This window comes from Cherax quadricarinatus, chromosome 42 (assembly GCF_038502225.1).
Source record: "Cherax quadricarinatus isolate ZL_2023a chromosome 42, ASM3850222v1, whole genome shotgun sequence".
Taxonomy (NCBI): Eukaryota; Metazoa; Arthropoda; class Malacostraca; order Decapoda; family Parastacidae; genus Cherax; species Cherax quadricarinatus.
In genome coordinates, this window is record NC_091333.1 from 5,083,125 (window position 1) to 5,103,757 (window position 20,633).

A 20,633-nucleotide genomic window follows, 5' to 3' on the forward strand; every position below is an offset into this window, starting at 1 on the left:
GACTTGGACTTGAATTATCGTGTTATATAGGGGCGGCGCCAAAATTTCTATACTGAGTGGGGGGGGAGGCTTATTGGTGGATATCTTGCTAGAAAAGGGATGGAGCTAAGAGACATGTTTTAAAAAACGAGTTGTTATTATTGCTATTTTTATGAGGGGTGGGGGAAGCTTTGGGTAGGTATGAAAGTGTTTAGCTGACGCAGTAACATTTGATTTAATAATGCTCCTTTATATCATTACTGTATCAGATTTAAACTCTAGCTGACAAAGGTTCAAATACACATAGTTGTAGTGGCGTATATGGAACACAACAAAATATGTTACATTTATTTTCTATTTCTTCGTCTTTTAAACTTGATGGCACACAAAATAAACAAAGTGAAACAGGTGACACTGCACTTTTACACTCGTTGAACCTCAGAAGCGTCTGCAGGTATGACCTCGAGTTTGTATCTTTTCAGAACAGTTTTCTTAATATTATCGCTTAAATATAAGATTACCATATCTTTAGGACATCAAGAAAAAGGGAGGTTTACCTTTTCTCATTCATATTTTAATTTGATGTAAGGTCTTAGAATGTTTCTTTTCTGGCCATACCTTTTATTAGAACTGATCAGGAGGGAAGGAGTCAGGACTAAGCACAACGAGAAGACAGGACTGGTTAGGAGGGAGTCAGGAAATGTCTGGAGGGAGGGTAGGGCTGATCTGGAGTGGTGCTTCTCGGTAGAGGGATCTGAGCTGGTCAGGAGCGGGTAACATGGCTACCTGGAGTCTACCTGGAGGGTATTCTGGGGATCAACGCCCCCGCGACAAGGTCCACGACCAGGCCTTCCGGTGGATCAGGGCCTGATCAACCAGGCTGTTACTGCTGGCCGCACGTAGTCCAACGTACGAACCACAGCCCGGCTGATCCGGCACCGACTTTAAGTATCTGTCCGGCTCCCTTTTGAAGGCATCCAGGGGCTTATTGGTAATTCCCCTTACGCATGGTGGGAGGCTGTTGAACAATATGGGGCCGCTGACACTTAATGTGTTTTCTCTTAGTGTACCAATGGCGCCCCTGCTTTTCATTGGGGATATTTTGCACCACCTTCCCAGTCTTTTACTTTCGTAGGGAGTGATTCCTGTGTGTAGATTTGGGACCAGTCCTTCTAGGATTTTCTAAGTGTAGAATATAATATCTCTCTCTCGCCTTCACTCCATTGAGTACAAGTCAAGTGCTTCCAAACATTCCCAGTAGTTCAGGTGTTTGATAGAACTTACGTGCAGTAAAGGTACACTCTCTAGATCTGCAAGTTCACCTGCTTTGAACGGAGATGTTAATGCACAGCAGTATTCCAGCCTAGAGAGAACAAGTGATTTGAAAAAGATCATCATTGGCTTGGCATCTCTTGTTTTGAACGTTCTCATTATCCATCCTATCATTTTCTTTGCAGTTGTGATCCTTGAAAGTAAGATCCTCAGACATTACCACTCCCAGGTCCCTCACATTATTTTTTCGCTCTGTTGTATGATCAAAATTTGCAGTATACTCAGTTCTAATTTTTATCTCTTCCAGTTTTCTGTAACGGAGTAGTTAGAATTTGTCTTCATCGAACATCATACTGTTTTCCGTTGCCCATTGGAAAACTTGGTTTATATCTTCTTGGAGGCTACTCAGGAGGGAGTCATGACCCCCACTTCATGATGAAAGGGGGCGAAATGGAGTGAGAGAGACGGAGGACGGGGATGAATTGAGGGAAAGGGAGAGAGAGAGAGAGAGAGAGAGAGAGAGAGAGAGAGAGAGAGAGAGAGAGAGAGAGAGAGTAGGTGCGGGTGGTGAGGAGCGCGTGTGTAGCACATGTGTGTTCACCTGGGTTGTTACTTAGGTGTCCTCCCTCACGTGAGTGTTCACCTAAGTAATTTTGTTTAGGTACAGATACACATAAATGTAAATATCATACAGAGAAACATGTGTTCACTTGAGTTGTTACCTAGGTGTCCTCATGTGAGTTCACCTGTGTTGTTACCTAGGTGTCCTCATGTAAGTTCACCTGTGTTGTTACCTAGGTGTCCTCATGTAAGTTCACCTGTGTTGTTACCTAGGTGTCCTCATGTGAGTTCACCTGTGTTGTTACCTAGGTGTCCTTATGTGAGTTCACCTGGGTTGTTGCCTAGGTGTTCTCATGTGAGTTCATTTGGGTTGTTACCTAGGTGTCCTTACGTGAGTTCACCTAGGTTGTTACCTAGGTGTCCTCATGTGAGTTCACGTGGGTTATTACCTAGGTGTCTTCATGTGAGTTCACCTGGTTTCTTACCTAGGTGTCCTTATGTGAGTTCTCCTGGGTTGTTACCTAGGTGTCCTCATGTGAGTTCACCTGGGTTGTTACCTAGGTGTCTTCATGTGAGTTCACCTGTTTTGTTACCTAGGTGTCCTTATGTGAGCTCTCCTGGGTTGTTACCTAGGTGTCCTCATGTGAGTTCACCTAGGTTGTTACCTAGGTGTCCTCATGTGAGTTCACCTAGGTTGTTACCAAGGTGTCCTCATGTGAGTTCACCTAGGTTGTTACCTAGGTGTCCTCATGTGAGTTCACCTGGGTTGTTACCTAGGTGTCTTCATGTGAGTTCACCTGTTTTGTTACCTAGGTGTCCTTATGTGAGTTCTCCTGGGTTGTTACCTAGGTGTCCTCATGTGAGTTCACCTGTGTTGTTACCTAGGTGTTCTCCCTCAAGTGATGACATAAGAATGTAAGAACTGAAGCACTGGTAGGTCTACTAACTCATGCTAGGCAGATCCTATTTATTCTCAATCATTCTTATTCATATACATGTATTTGCATAACCGAGGAGTGGTCATGGAGAGAGAGAGAGAGAGAGAGAGAGAGAGAGAGAGAGAGAGAGAGAGAGAGAGAGAGAGAGAGAGAGAGAGAGAGAGAGAGAGAGAGAGAGAGAGAGGGAGGGAGGGAGGGAGGGAGGGAGGGAGGGAGGGAGGGAGTGAGGGAGGGGTAAGGGAGGAGTAATTGGGGAGGTGTGGGAGGAGAGATAAAAACAGTGATGCTGTTGGTGGGAAGAGTCAGATGCAGGGGATACGAGCCTTTCTCTTTCAGCGGCTCCTAGTCCCTCCAGACACTTCCCTCGACGATTATGTCTTTTCTTTTATCCTGTTGTTTTGTCTCAAATCTTTCCCTGGTGGTCAGACGTGTTTTCACAGCTCTCTCCAGGATTAGCCCTGAGTCATGTCAACTACTCAACATGGCAAGTTTATTTATGAATTCTTTACTGTGAATAATAATGAACAAATGTTTTGCATCGTTTTTTTACTCTTGTAACTAAAAGGATAAATTGCTAGTGTTAATATGAAACGAATTGAAAATATGAGTGAACAAATGAAACATCCAAAAGGAAATGGGTGAGATATTACAGCAAGTTATTATTGTATATATTAAAAACAAGCACTAAATTAGTACGGGTTATACAAGGTTACAGCAGGTGTCACGAAAAGGAAGAGATATATCATTTAGAATCGAAACTAAATGCGAGGGTAACAAAGTTAGATATAATATTATTTTGTCTTTAAATAAAATATATATTAAATATAGGGAGTGGTAGGTGAAAATTCTCAAACAGCTTCAGGGAGAACCTCGAGTTTTCCCGGAAGCAAGTTTATTCTTTTCTCTGAGGATGAGGGTCCCCAGTATATATATATATATATATTATATATATATATATATATATACACTGATCTCTGGCTGAAGGAGACTCGAACCTACGAACCTTGGAACAAGGTACGCAGTGCTATACCAATCTCACCACACTGTGGTGAGATTGGTATAGCACTGCGTACGATTATACCGTTGAATCTACAACATCTGACTTCCCCACTTTCAGTGGAGGTGTCTTGATGCTTTTGAAGGTCTCTTCATTAAAATAAATGGAGCTATCCTCCCTCTCCTTAAATCGAATCTGATTTTCTTCTTTTCCCCTGGCGCTTAATGACCTTTAAGAGGTTTTGTGATCCCACTTAAATATATTAATAATAATTACTGCTACTACTAATAGTAACAATATTAATAATAATATTACGTACTGCTCACATTCCCTTAACATTTTTTTGGGGCTACTATCCTGTGATGAATCCCTCTTCCCGAGTGGCAAGATCACCCGGGAAAATATAGTTTTATATATCCAAACATGGGTAGATTATCATGGAATGGTAACCTCAGTTCCTTGGAAGAAGAGCCCTTTATCAAGTCACCCACTAGAAGGGTGACTTGATAAAGGGCTCAGTTATGACTGATTGTTATTCAAGTTCGAAATACATATATGAAATTATCTTAGTCGTGATGACATGACGTGTTGAAATATATAAAAATGAAGAAAGTCAATGGCTTTGTCTACGTTAGATAATTATTCAAGTATTTTGCAGACTGTTGTTTCAGAGTTCTACAACAGTTGACACAAGTGAGTATTACAAATATAAAGTGGTGATAAATTATGAATATTTAGCTTACAATAACCCAACAAGGCCAAATAGTATGATGCATAGATATATTGACAATAAAAATGCAGTAAATTATTCTTATTAAAGAAAACAAATATTTAACTGGATGAAGAATGTTGTGCCTATTGGTTACAAATTTTTCCACAAGACTAGCAATGGGGGTCAATTCCTTTAGCTGTCGACACTATATCATTAACAGGCAACGCCCATGTTTGTTCAGGGCCCATTAGCAGGAATTTCTCAACAGTTGGTGCTTAAGTAATATAACACGTCGTCACTTAACGAGGAGGTATAAATGTGAAGATTGTATCTTAATTTGACGTATCACCACGCTAGGAAAAAAAAGTAGGAAGCGGAGCTTGTGGCTCCAAGGCAGGCGTGAAATTGGAGGGTGATGATGATACCAGCTGACTAGGTAGGGTTGGCTAGTCTGTTTTCAATAGTCTATATGTCAGTAAGCTACTAAATTCCCTATACGTATACTTGTGTAGTATATTGTAGATCGTATCATCCATGTATATATTTAGGCTCCCTGCTCAGCTAGGCTCAATCCAAAACGGTGGGGATCCTCTCCAAGATATGATACTACGTGCCGCAAGCTGCCCTTCTCACACTATGCCATTCACTTACATACCTCACCTATGCTATCTGTGCTTGGGGTTCAACTGCAGCAACACACGTAAAGCCAATAATAACCCAACAAAAAGCCGCAGTAAGAATAATCACTAAATCCCATCCCTGGCAACCCCCCCCCCACTCTTCATAGATCTAAACTTACTCCCTGTTCAGAGCATCTACACTTACTACTGTGCAATCTATATCTACAGGACCTTAAATTCCAATATTAACCTTGACCTAAAACGTTTTCTTGATAGTTGTGACAGGATCCACAGGCATAACACCAGACACAAACATCTCTATGACATTCCCCGTGTTCGACTAAACCTTTACAAAAATTCAATGTATTTCAAAGGACCTAAAATCTGGAACACCCTACCTGAAAACTCTAGAACTGCAGACACATTCATCACTTTCAAAACTACAGTTAGAAAACATCTTATCTCCCTGATACACCCCGACAACTAACTACATGATAACCACCTGGTGGTTCACAATTACACTCACTCACCCACTGACTATAAACCCAGAAATACTAATCTTAATCTTAAAATAATAAATCCTAACTAGTCATAAGTTTGCCTATGATACTCCAATATAGACACTTTGTATTGTGCCAAAACAAAAGCATTCACATTGCTAAACTCACAAATTATGATGTAGTCACTTAGCCTTAATACCATAATCTCTAAGGATTTAATGTTAAGATTTAATCTAAGTCTGCCCGAAATGCCTAGCCATGCTAGGTGTCCTAGTGGGCCCCCTCTAATTGGTGTTTTATAACATGTAAACCACACAATACCCAAAACCTTTAAACCCCACATTGTAACCCTTATAGAGAATAAACTTGAATTGAATTGAATGACTAGTATGTGTGATGTCACGTGATGCCACATGAGTGCGTAGGACAAGCTGTCCCTCTCACTCCATGCTTAGGTCTAAATACAGGCAACACGGCAAGCTGGGCTCCTCCTCTTCACACTCTGCTAATGTAAGTGTTACCATCCAACAAGTGTGTTTAACTCCAACCATCACATCTCCACGAACCCTCTCAACATATTGTTCCTGCTATAGGCTGTATAACATGGGCTAATTCAAACTATATATATTGATAATAATTATGTTCTCGTGGTTTTTGGTAAATCCTCGTAAACCTGACTTCATTTTTGTTTTAGTTCACAAATAATACTTTATTTTAACATTTGGTTAATGGTCACAGATTAGTTGAGGTGTGGTGACGTGTTAGAGTAGGAGTTAGTGGAGTTAGTGTAACGGGTACATAAAAGACTGAAGTGGCAGGTATCTTGGTTCAGATCACCTGAAGATTTACAAAGGAAAACAGCTAAAACTGAAATTTTTTGAAGATATGGTAGGTAAATCAAGCTAAATTATAGTATGCAAATTTTTAACAATGCTAGGTTATGTTAGACTAATTTTCGTGTAACATTTAAAAATTGGCGCATCAAAATTTGAATAACTGCTTACCTCCTTGAAGGAGAGAGCGATTCTTGAGGTAATCCCTTGGATCAGTCTCACTTGTTGCAGGGGCGCGCTAGCTTATCCAATCTTGATTTTATCTTCAAAACTCAACCCGCTTCATTATACATTCATGCATATGATAGTAGCTGGTGGGAGAAATATGACGGGCGTCCACCGTCATTTCTGCCTGCGCAGAAGGAAGGTCGGCAGGATAATGCTTGGAATATGGACAGCGTGGGCGTTTTGCCCTAGGAAGCTTTTGGGGGTTTGAAGAGCTTTATCCCTCGAGGCTCTTTTATAAAAGTTAATGGAGTAGACTTGTATACAGTACGCAGACACACAAGCACACGCGCGTGCGCACACAGATATGACTCGACCCCTGCGACCACAAAGAGATGAGCGCGCGCACGCACGCACGCACACACACACACACACACACACACACACACACACACACACACACACACACACACACACACACACACACACACACACACACACACACACACACACACACACTGGCGAGGCCAGGAGCTTGGACTCGACCCCTGCAACCTCAACTAGGTGAGTACACACACACACACAAAATGTCAGATCAGTTGCACTTGTCTCCTTTTACCTAACAAGAGCACAAGAGCTGAAACAAAATCCCTGCTACGCAGAAAGGTAGTCACGAATAATACCACCGTACATCATAAATATGTAATAAAATAAGCAACGTACGTAAAAGAATGATTATTAACCCATCTTAGGTGTGGAGGATGTTTTAGTAAATCACCTCACGTATACTAGTGTAACTGTGAATAATGTACTTACGTATATGTCTGCTGAAAAGTACATCTTTAGTCTCCACAGTTCGGATAACGAAGATTTTAATTATCAACGTAGTATAAAACACCTTTTATTGCCTTCCTTATCCGTGTCATTGAAGGATCACCGCATCGATTTATGACCATTGTAGGCTTAGTGCATAGTTTTGATAATAATAATAATAATAATAATAATAATAATAATTTAATGATCAAGCAATGAAACTCAATAAATCTTTGAATGGAATACTGAACCTAACTTAAAAGCAACCACCTGTGCATGAATAAATAAACTACTTAGAAAATAAAATAAATATAATAATGCAGGGTCGATTAGCGTAGGAGCAGCAACGGGTCTTGGGAGCACAACATGGCCACCTGCAAGACGCCATCATTTCTTGCGTCATATTTGTCCACCATCAAGAAGTCCATTAGTGGATGAAAGCTTTCCCTTAGCAGCTAGCCAGCCGCAATTAGTGCCCTTCGCCCTTCGAAAGCACAACACTTGAACCTCTCCACACTACTGATACACTCTGAACTCCTTAACACTTACTGACTGTGCTATTTTTGAATCTGCTACACAGTGTCTCGCTCTTCAAGAGGTTTGTTTACATCGTGTAAAGAAACAGAATGAATTGCAGGAGGATAATATAACAGTTTTACTCTTGTTTAGTTGGGTGTTAGATGAAGCACCCTTAATAAATACTCGCTACGAATATGGAAACTTAAAAACCGGCTTTAATGTGTCTTATTTTTTATATATAATGTATCATATGTCTATTAATAATGTACCATATCCTTTTCAAGCCCCAAATCAGTTCTCTCTACGTTACCTGAGCGTTCCTCAGATCATACCCGATTACGTCCTATTTCCCGGATGCTGCAATATCACAATAGGAAATTATCGCTTCCAAGTGATAATAATAATAATAATAATAATAATAATAATAATAATAATAATAATAATAATAATAAAATTACTAGTTACATTTTCCTTATTTTTTTATATTTATACATTTAAATATCAATAAAAATAATCAAAATGACAGGTAAATTACAATTTTGTGTTTATGTTGCAGACCCAACGTGTGCGGCTCACGCCACAAAAGTTTTTGTTGTCCTGGCTGGCAACAGAAACCCGGCAACAACCTCTGTATTATACGTGAGTATTCCTGTACCCTGGTGTCCAAGCTTCTTCACACATAAAGAATAAAATATCATAAAGTCGTAGCTGGAACAATTCACCAAAAATAAAACGGCACTTTGTAGAGGAATGTTATGACGACTCTTCGGACCATCCTGGACCTTTAACAAAGGTTCAGGATGGACCGAACCGTCGCCAGTGGTGGACCATCCTGGACCCTTAACAAAGGTTCAGGATGGACCGAACCGTCGCCAGTGGTGGACCTACATTTTTGTGGCCCTGAAGCTTGAACTGGTATGGAGCCGCCTTCGCAGCCAGGAGCGGTTAGCCTACATAATACATTTTCAGTTTTATTTTAACCATTATTTTGTATAATAGTAATTAAAGAAACCTTCTGATATAGTAGACCCTAATCCCGGAGGGATTAGGGTCTCATGGCCCCTAATCCCTCCGTGATTAGGGGCCCTGAAGCTTAAGCTTCATTAGTTTCATAGTAGATCCGCCGCTGACTCGCTATAAGGTTTTTCTCGAAAGTGCCGGTTTTTGGTGAAGTCTTGAGATATCCGGGGATTGTCTTCGGTGTCTTGATTTAAAAGAATAATAAAACATTGCAAATAGGACTACTTGCCTAAGTTAGACATTCATACACCCATTCTTACTTACCTACGTACTCTTAACTTATTTTAAAGCTACTCAACAAAGGACTTGTTTAAGTCGGGCTACTCGGCAATTTGTTTACTGGACTACCTCGAGAATATTTATTGTAGATTTGCATTTTGCTTGATTTTAAATCTTTAAACTTTATTACCTCCCGTTCCTCAGGCACTGTATGACACCATACGGGCTTAGCACCTCCAATAATAATAATAATAATAATAATAATAATTTGAAATTATAGTGTATCTTGTGTCATACTTAATATTTCAGTATGAGTAATATTTTGACGTATGCTGATAGTGTTTGTTAGGATTATAGAATGTTGATAGCACATTAGGTCATTAAGAGTGCAAGTCACCAAAATAGTAACAAAAATAGGAATTAATGTAAACTTGTATATATACGTAAATGTACACCTGCATTGGAGCTACTGTTACTGAGAGCACAATGATGAATTACCTTACCCATGTATGTTCTTAACATGAGTTAAATGCTGACAAAAAGAATTATGTGCAAACATTTGTAAAAGATGCGTAAGTATGTCAGTAGTGTTACTGTGCGCAAATAACCAGCACATAGAAGAGAGGAGCTTACGACGACGTTTCGGTCCGACTGGGACCATTTACAAAGTCGTAAGCTCCTCTCTTCTATGTGCAGGTTATTTGTGTATCGTTCCAGTCACAGTATTGTGCCTTTTTTTGTTATTGTTACTGTGTGTACTTGTGTAGTATACTTAGATAATCCCAGCTACATTATAGAGAGGCTCCCTGGCTAGCAATGACGTAGCTGGGATTATCTAAGTATACTACACAAGTGCACAGTAACACTACTGACATACGCATCTTTCACAAATGTTTGCACATAATTTTTCTTGTAAAGCGTATCTCAGGATACGTCACTTCAGCTGTTATGCTGTGTTGAAAATTGACACCTACGCCCACACCACCGCCTTAGTGAATATCAGTTGACTATTGTGAACTGCTCAGGCAACTAGGATACCCAACGACCGCTCATTACAATATAATCTTGACATTATTTTTATTATTATTACAGTAAAATTACAATGCATTCACTATGAATTTAAACTGCGTGCAATTCGATGAAAATAGCTTGAGTGGCGTTTTTCAAGCAAGATTTATAATATAGCGATATTTTATAAATTAATATTTATGTGTGTCTGGGAGTTGATGTATAATATTCTGGTAATGCCAGCAGCTGTCTGGGTTAGAAAGTATTGTTACGCAAATAGTGGACATGGGAGCTCGGGAGGCATTGTTGGGCACTAGTTGTGTTGGATGTTGTTGGTCGCCGAAAGGAATCTATAGTCAGTGAGGCTACAGATGTTTTTGGGGCGGGGATCATGGTTATAAATGACCATAATTTTTAAAGGGGTGGACCGGTAAGCCAACGGAAGGCCTCGGTCAGATGACTAAAAGCTCCAAAGGCGGGTCATCATCTGACTAAGACCCGCGTCAGGAAACTCTTGTCCTGTTTCCTGACGAACCTTACCTAACCTAACCTAACTGGGAGATATCACAGTATATAAGGTTAGGGAGAACGTCAACCTACAGCAACAGAAATGGTTATAATGACCATAATTTTTAAAGGGGTGGACCGGTAAGCCAGCGGATGGCCTCGGTCAGATGACCAAAAGCTCCAGCTGCCGGTCATCTTATGTCTAAGGCAAACCTTACCTAACCTAACCTATCAATCTCAGCTTATATATTTATCTCAGGGGTTAAAACATTTTTGTCTGGAGGTGAAAAGCCTGTCGACTACATGAGGGACTTTAAGGCTACACAGCAACCTTAATGGCCCTCATGTAGTCGATAGGCTTTAAACCCCATAAACCAACCAGCTGAAATACTGTGACAGAAGTACATCATCGCGATGGTGCATTGATTTAAATCGTGTCAATTAGTGGAGTGTTTGTTGTGACTTAGTATATAATGTCTTTTAAATGGACTTTGTTGTGTGTACTCACCTATATACGATTGCCTGTGTGTGTGTGTGTGTGTGTGTGTGTGTGTGTGTGTGTGTGTGTGTGTGTGTGTGTGTGTGTGTGTGTGTGTGTGTGTGTGTGTGTGTGTGTGGTGTGGTGGTTGTGGTGTGGTGTGGTGTGGGTGGTGTGGTGTGGGTGGTGTGGTGTGGTGTGGGTGGTGTGGTGTGGGTGGTGTGGTGTGGTGTGGGTGGTGTGGTGTGGGTGGTGTGTGGTGTGGTGTGGGTGGTGTGTGTGGTGTGGTGTGGGTGGTGTGGTGTGGTGTGGTGTGGGTGGTGTGGTGTGGGTGGCTTGGTGTGTGGGTGGTGTGGTGTGGGTGGTGTGGTGTGGTGTGGTGTGGTGTGGTGTGGTGTGGTATGGTGTGGTGTGGGTGGTGTGGTGTGGGTGGTGTGTGGTGTGGTGTGGTGTGGTGTGGGTTGTGTGGTGTTGTGCTGTGTGTGTAAAATATACAGGGGTGTTTAAAATTACCTGTGCATTAAGGCACGTGTAACTATAGGCTAAAGCCACGTATACAACAGCATTTAGGACGTTTTATTAACCCTTAAACTGTCCAAACGTAGATCTACGTTTACTTGCGTAGCGCTCCGACCTTAAGGAAGCGTTTTGCCCACTAGAGGCTTTTTTTCAACCAGTAAGATTCACCTTGCTGGGCAATAGGTTTCTTTAACAAAATGTCGTAAGTGCTGTACTTTAATCTATACTTTATAGGTATTGATTTACTTTTGTACCACATATAACTCCTATAAACAACTTTGCGTGTACAGTTTGATATGCCGACTAATATATAATTTTAGGGGCAGTTTTTTATTTGACGAAATACATTAAGTCATTTCAATGTTATTGCTTTGCTATCACTATTTAAATAAAGCCGTCCTCTCGTGTTATCCTTTTTTGTTTTTCCTCATTGGAGTACAGCTCATGGTGTGAAGCGCCAAAGTTTGCCATTATCTTGTATTTTTAAGTATAATTTAAAAGGATTTATCAGTCGCCTTTTTATTTATTGGCCACTTTCCATTGATCAGTCAATTTACTTTTTTTTTAGATGGAGACCCTAAATGTAATCTCATGTACGTAATTACTTTGGTGGTGAATTACACCCGCACGCGGGATTATATTAAGGGTCTTCATTAAACTAAATTAGATGTGTAATTACCTATTTGTAGTAAGTCTGTGAAGAACAACTATTTGATATCCCTTCAGCATCCTTTCTATTTGAATTAATAGTTATAGTCTGTTGTTCTAACATTTAATGGGTTTAAGAAGCCTTGTTAATTCTTTCGTATCCTATTATAATCTAGAATGTAGTTCTTATATCTTTCTCCCGTCAGCGAAAGATGACAAATTCAGTGCTCTAAGCTATTCTTCATAAATCATATTTTTTACCTTACCTCTAAGTCAGATTGTAGCACAGACAAGCATAATTTTGCTGTGCATCGTGTGTAGCTTAAAAGGAAAAAAGGAATCCCGAGATTATGCACCACCCATCTCTTTCGTTTTGCATGGAAAGTCGCACGCTTCTCTCGAAGCCTTAATGACTATCTTAACATATGCTTGCACGCCTTCCCTTTCTTTACTACTCAAGAACCTCCTCAACATATTTGGTTGAAACGGTACGAGTAATTCTTCAATATAGAAACAACAACAAAGATTATTGGAGTTAATTTAACACGACATTCTTAGATTTACTTGATGTACGTCATTCATATAGCATTAGGGTGTTTAATCCCTTCAGGAGGGGCCTTGATGACGGTGAGATCTTGGTCAAAGGAATTATAACTACTCTCCACTTTCTCGGATCAGACCTGATAGCCTACCATTCGCAGGGCGCTGTATGACTTGTGTTAGCGCCTTCTCATAAATAGCAAAATGGGTATTAAATATTCGTAAATTTTCTGTGTTATGTGTCAAGCCGGCATTTATTGTCACGCCTTTTCAATATATTTTTAATTTTACATTTTGATCAGTGCGAAAATGTTAGCGTGTTGCCAGTCTCAGGAATGCGCGTCTGGCCCTTCATGTACCTGCATTTCCTCTTGTGCTTTTGGATATGCATGTGTGTGTGCGTGCGTGTATGTGCACTTATTATGGTTCTTACTGCACCTGTGTTAAATGCTTAATTTTGTCGATGTTTTTTCTGCTGCATTTTCTAAGGCAGTATCTCAACACATTGACAGGCATAATAATAAAGCAGACAGTACTGAAATAAAAAATATAAAAATATAGGGTGTTGCAATTCGAAAATGTTGTTGAGAATGTTTTTCGAGAATACACCTACTCGAACTTTACTCTCCGGCGTCGAATTAGGAGGCATTTTTTTTAAAGACTTTGAGGCTTAGTCACTGAGGGTTTTGGAAGGTATCAGAGTCATTCCAAGATGCTAAGAATGTGTTCAGCAACGTTGGTCACAGGGCACGTGAACATGACAACTATTCTAAGAATCTGGTCCTCGATACTGTACACAAACGTTAGAAATTTAAAGCTGATTGGATAAGGCTCTCTGTGAGAGAATTGATTCGTGTTTGTTTCCTGTTTTTAGATAAGCATTGCTAAATTTTGCTTTTAGAGTACGTATTTAAAACAAGTAATGAGGATGAAAAGTCAAATACAATTAAACTCTCTGTAGATATACCTCGCACAAGCTTGAGAAAAATATGTACGACGTATAATTTTAAGTTGAAAGCCAACTTATTAATTTTTACAGTTCTATTATACCTGTATTACAGTCAGACGATAATAGCACCTCACGCTCGTGTAAATCATAGAATCATTAGTATTGATATTCGCTATGATTTTCAATCTATAGATGTGTGTTCATGAGCACAAAATTTAGAGTTTGGTGGTGAGTTATGTGATCGCTTTCTTGGAAGAAGACTGGGTATTTATGCACAGTTTTACTAGACTGGGTATTTATGCAGAGTTTGACTAGATTCGAGGGTCCTTCTACCTAACAGCTCCGTCTGAGGCCAGGCATCTCTGTCGACCCCCTGGTCAACTAGACTTTTTATGCTAGAGGCCCGAAGGCCTATATAGCCATCACAATCCGACTGATCCGGATTGTCTGTCCAGTTGGCTGGCATGTTCTAATAAATTTGTTTGTATTTGCGTATGCTCTCTCCCCCATACATATTATCTATACATCTTGATATATAACTGAATGAATTTCGTAGCGTCTGTATTATCATCTGCCCTGTTTTTAACTGTATCATGAGTAAGGAACAGAGATTTCATCAGATCAGATCCAGCAATATTCACTTAAATAATGTAATATATGAGAATCTGTGATTTTTGTACTATATTTAATCTCAGGTTTTGGGCTGTGTGTCTAGATCTGCGCTTGTTTTGTCTTAGAGTTCCACTTTGTAGGATTTTCTTTTAGAATTATCCATAGTGGAATGATATTTTTTTTGAATGACAGGAAATTTTTGTTCATTGTTTCCGGGTTTATTTTAAAGTTTGAGAGGACAATCATGAAAGCATATTTGCGTTTTTTATTTATTTTTTTTAACTTCGAAAGTGTAATCATGAAAGCATATTTGTTATAAACGGATACTATGTGTTTCACACAAACTCCTGAGTATTGCTTTGTAATATATTGAAAAACGAGTATATGACGATTTTGATATTTACCATAATGTTAATAATAGCAAAATATAATTACGAACAATAACATTAATGCATGCTGTGCATTTTTGACAACAGGCAGACTTTATCTTTTTATATAAAATTTGTGGAAATTTTAGACATCAAAAATGTATTCAACGTTTCTTACATTGTTACACAAAAAAAGAGAGAAGCTTACGACGACGTTTCGGTCCGACTTGTGGATGTCCTTAAAATTTATGTGTTAAATAAGGTATAAAACAGATGTATGTACATAATTTTTTTCGTAAAATTAAGATACTGAAGAGGAATCGACTTTAATTAGGTATAATATCTCTTTGTGATGCGAGTCACTAGTAACTTGACACCCAGCAGGTGTTATATCCTTCAGTAAAAAAAAAAAAAAACATACGCTATTTTGATGGTTATATTTCCATCATGGTCTGATACAGTGGTGATCCTACTATATAATGTGTATAATTAAGGCTAGCTGAGATTCTTCACTAATGTTAGGAATAAAGCGTTGTTTTTTTTCTGTTGCCTATATGTCTTTATTCATCAGTGTCGGTGTTATAAACCTTTGATCTAAATATAATTATCTTCACTTTTACCTTGGAAATGGCAGACAGCCTTGAGCCTTAGTGTAGTGTTACTGCTTAAGACCGTCTAGGAATGGGGGTATGGAAGTGTCCTTGGCCCGCTCTACTCCTCAAAATAAACAAACTGGGTTGTGGGCCACAACCCACGTCTCGTCTCAAGCTACACCCTCAACAGTCATTCCCAGCACCAAAGTGAATCTCAGGGAAGCTTTGGGAGCAAAGCTCATGATGTTCATGTGTTAACCTCAGAGGGTGAGAAGGCCAATGAGATGTTTGTGTCAGACTGGGTAGGTCACAGCGCCGCCCTAGTGTGGAGGTGATGTACTAGATGCAACCTGTAGAGAAATTTATGCCCAACATTGGCCTTTACCCCCAGATTGGCCTTGCAGGTGTGGCCCAAGGGGGTCATGATCCTTTCATCTCTGCTGATGGAAAGGGATCGCCGCCTTGTTGGAGATAAATTTCCACACACCACCCCTCCTGGTGATAACCCTTTCCCTCACTGTCGAGATCACACTGTTTTGTTGCTCTTCCCTTTTGAATTTCCGGCTGGTCACATTGCTTTTCATTTGCTGCGTCGAGACTCCTGTCTAGATGCCTTGATAGACTCCTGACTAGATGCACGGAATGAACTCTTAACCGCATGTACTGTCAGACTCCTAATTTGATGCATTAATATACTCCTGACCACAACTTGTACGGATGGATATCTCACTTGATGCACTGACAGACTCTTGACCAGATGCGCTGATAGACTCCTGACCAGATGCTCTGATAGACTCCTGACTAGTGTGTGGAGAGACTCTAGATCTCATTAAAGTCTCAGTCACACTGAAGTAGCCCAGACGACCCTCCCGGCATCTTGTATTCTGGATACAGAATACAGGATGCAGAGATCATTTACGGCTCACAGAGAGCCAATTAAGCATTTAAATTATGGGAACGCCTCAAAATACTGAATATAAATTAACTCATTATCTTGATGTGGTTGTTGTTTTGGAAGCATTAATGGATGATAAGACAAAGACAATCTTTGCGAAGAGACAGACCGGGTCGTGGAGGATGTGCTGCCATGTGTTTAAGTAAAATTATTATATGCTCACCCGATTGATGTTGTTAATGAATTTATCTGGAAAAAGGTGGCCAGTCCTTCCATCGGTGTTTACTACCACCTAACATCATGTCTTTCTTCAAGGTGATATTAACAATCCTCAGTGTGAGTAGCCTTCGCCAATCACATTGAGGATCTCTGTCATTAGTGTATTCCTCATCGGCAGTATGTGACCTAGCCTGAGATCAGTCTTGTTTGACCAACGCTGCAGTGAGGAAGTTATACTAAGTACACAAGGATTGGAGGAGATACAAAAAAGACTTTCCTCTACCCACATCTGGAATCTCCAGATGTGGGAAGACCGCCAGAGTGTGCTCCGAAACCTGGAGCAGTACCACTTCTGAATCGACAGCCAGCAGTCAGGAAAAGGTTAAACTTCTTGCAGACTATTTTGCTACCTGTCTGCAAATCTCAGAACGAGATAGTCAACTTCCACAGTTACCTGTAAGAACTGGGTTACATTTGTCGGAGGTGACAAGAAAATTTATATCTTCTTACATCGTTGCTTATGATAAACTCAGTGACCAGACGAGACGAGCCCAACATTGCTCAGTAGAATTGTTGACTAGCTAACATTATCTCGAACATCTACCTACCTTGCTTAGTACCTCTTTATGACAGAAAGGAAATGAAATTTATTTTCACAAAACGAAGAGTCTAGGAATGATCAACTACTACAGGCAAGCGTTTACTTCTTTAAATTATTAGCAAATCCTTAGGAAAATAGTCTCACCATAATTAACACCAGTTGTACTATCACTTTCTGTTATGTGCCCGTCAGTGTACAAGCTAACGGTCTGTTAAACTCTCCATTATGTGGCAAAAGTCACGGGATTAATCCAAGTTCATGTGTAGACACTGAGGGTGTCTTTAACTCGGTATGGCACCGTGACCTGGCAAAACTACAAGCTCTAACAATATCTGTCTCCCATTCATAAGACAGCAAGCCACTTAATCTGTAAATGTAGATAAATGGTTCAGAGAACCAACAAGGTGATAAATTAGACACATGTGCAACACTTGTGTATCTTTATTGTGGAAACGTTTCTCCACTGCATGGTGAAACGTGTTGCACATGTGTCTAATTTATCACTTAATCTGTGCCATTGTACCACAATGGAGTATGCTTCTTCCATTGTTTACAATGTCTACTTCGCCTCATCTCCGAATCCCACGCTTAAATTGTATTTTGACTGTACTTTTCTAGTTACTTATAAAAGGAGACATACGTATGTGCTTGCTGCTCTCAGGCACGTCAGTCAGTAAGTATATTAACGTTTAAAAGTAGTGGCAGATTCTATTCTATTCTAAAACATAAGAAATGAGAGTTTCTAGACAGCATTTTGTTATTGCTGAAGTTCTAGTGTTTAGCGATGAAGCTGATATCCTGAGGGTGAAATATGACTCGGCAGTGAATGGAGAATTATGATGTGAATCTTCTTTAAAAGGAAACCAAACGACAAATTATAGAAAACGATAACAATAAGTTCAATAATGAAAGTTCACTCTGACCTTCGGTATGTAAAATTTGTTTTTATTGCCTGGCCTTCCCACTATTTTAGCTTCGACCTGACCTTGCTGATGGCCTTTCTGTTACTCATAAGGCCAGTGCTTTCAAGGTCACCCACTTAGCTAAACATGACGGACAGTGAGAAGAGTTGCTCACTTAGGTAAACTTAGGCAGTGAGAAGATAACTATTACACCACAAGACGAACAACCATCAGCAGTCTCATTTTTGGTTATACTAGGCTCAGGAATATCACTCCAACAGCTGTTTTTTTCTTTCATCGAATGATTCGTGTTAGAAAAATGGTTCTCACTACATAAGGACATTAAGAGAGTAATCAGTTCAGCTTGCTTCTATATGTTGACTTCCAATATTAAAGAGAGAGAGAGAGAGAGAGAGAGAGAGAGAGAGAGAGAGAGAGAGAGAGAGAGAGAGAGAGAGAGAGAGAGAGAGAGAGAGAGAGAGAGAGAGAGAGAGAGAAGAGAAGAGAGAGAAGAGAGAGAAGAGAGAGAGAGAGAGAGAGAGAGAGAGAGAGAGAGAGAGAGAGAGAGAGAGAGAGAGAGAGAGAGAGAGAGAGAATATGATGATACTTAAGAAAGATGAGTGGAGTGGTGGAAGTGTGGGAACAGTTGCATCAAGAGCTCCTCAGATGACAAGAATATCTCACACAAGACTATCTCCAACACTTGCTTATCAAGTCTACAAACGTCTTTGAGAGATCATTATTCACACTACCAACATAAATGGCAGACTCACACGGGGGTAATAAGAAAGCGTAGTTTTTTAATTAATATCATGATATGAGAACATAGTTTAAATTATCATTAGGTACACGGATGTGTATCTAATGATAATATTAGGTACACGGATATGTACCTAATATTTCCAGCAGGTGCTGGAGTTTCTGACACTGGTCTGGAGTGTTTTCTTATACAGGATATAATATTCCAGTGAGACTGGAATTTTTTAACACTTTTTTTTGTGCCTAGAAACGACGCGCAGTAATCGGCTAACAGACAAGTACCTATTTTTACTGTTAGATGGGCATGGGCAACAGAAGAGTCGAATGCTCTCACCAGGGAGCTGCACGGCACCCCTGAAGATAGAGAAAAAGGTTTAGTGAGGAGGGAAACCCGAGAGGGAAGGAGGTCTTTCCTCACGCCCATGAGATCACGTTTACACACACTTTAGATCATTCATTTGACGCTTGTCTTGGCCTTGCCTCTGTTCTTACCCTCCCTCTTCCCGGAGTTATTCACCCCATCTCATTTTTCTCCTGTGCTTGTTGAATGTTGCATTGTTAAGGAGGTTTAATAAGTTCTTCAAGTCAATTCCTGATCAACTAGTCAGAGGTTTGTACTGTGGACTGCGTGCGGCCAGTAATAACAGCCTGGTTAATTAGGCCTTTGAACAAACCAGGAGGGCTGGTCTGGGACCGGGCCTCTGGGGCACTGACCCCGAAAACACCCTTCAGGTACTAATGATTTTCAAACAGTAAACAAGCCTTAAAAGTTCCCGCCTGAAGACAACAAAGCACCTGTTACTAATTCCCCTAATGTATGATGGGAGGCTGTTGAAAAGTCTTGTGCCTTTTACACTTATTGTCCTATCTTATTTTACTCATAGCATCCCCGCTTTTCATTGAGAGTATTTTGCATCGTCTGAGTCTCTTGCTTTCCTAGGGGGCGATTTGTGCGTGCAGAGACCAATCCCTCTTATGATTCTCCAGGTGTAAATTACAGTGTATCTCTCGCCGGAAACACAGGCCCAGGGATTTCAGATGTCTCCGGTAAGTGTTTTACTGAATCTTTACGTGCAGTTTAGGCCACAGGCACTGTATGACCCCCTCTTGGTTTAGCGCTTCCCCACGAATGTATAACTTAAGACCACAACTGATCTGGTGACTAGAAAATGAAGATAATTTGATGCTAATAATAATGTGCAAAGTAAACATTCCGTGTATATATAATTGTACACTTAAGAGGTAAACCTCTCCGTGTGTATACTTTCTTTCTTACTGGGTAAACTTTCTCCGTGTGTATACTTTCTTACTGGGTAAACTTTCTCCGTGTGTATACTTTCTTACCTGGAGGTTACCTGGAGTTTATTCCGGGGATCAACGCCCCCGCGGCCCGGTCCATGACCAGGCCTCCCGATGGATCAGGGCCTGATCAACTAGGCTGTTACTGCTGGCCGCACGCAGTCCGACGTACGAGCCACAGCCCGGCTGATCCGGCACTGACTTTAGGTATCTGTCCAGCTCTCTCTTGAAGGCAGCCAGGGGTTTATTGGCAATTCCCCTAATGCTTGATGGGAGGCTGTTGAACAGTTTTGGGCCCCGGACACTTATGGTGTTTTCTCTTAGTGTACCAATGGCGCCCCTACTTTTTATTGGCGGCATTTTGCATCGCCTGCCCAGTCTTTTACTTTCGTAGGGAGTGATTTCTGTGTGCAGATTTGGGACCATTCCTTCCAAGATTTTCCAAGTGTAGATTATGATATATCTCTCCCTCCTGCGTTCCAATGAGTACAAGTCAAGTGCTTCCAAGCGTTCCCAGTAGTTAAGGTGCTTGACAGAACTTATACGTGCAGTAAAGGATCTCTGTACACTCTCTAGATTTGCGATTTC

The 20,633-nt window shown here is 40.4% G+C and overlaps 1 protein-coding gene across 1 annotated transcript in view; it reads left to right on the forward strand.

Moving 5' to 3' along the window:
- Positions 1-20,633, forward strand: part of LOC128695690 (fibrillin-2) — a gene marked incomplete in the record, with an annotated part of 295,003 nt that overhangs the window by 76,566 nt on the left and 197,804 nt on the right. Inside the window, 1 exon segment of the mRNA XM_070093229.1 lies at positions 8,466-8,548. Within this exon segment, the coding sequence (XP_069949330.1) occupies positions 8,466-8,548 (83 nt within the window).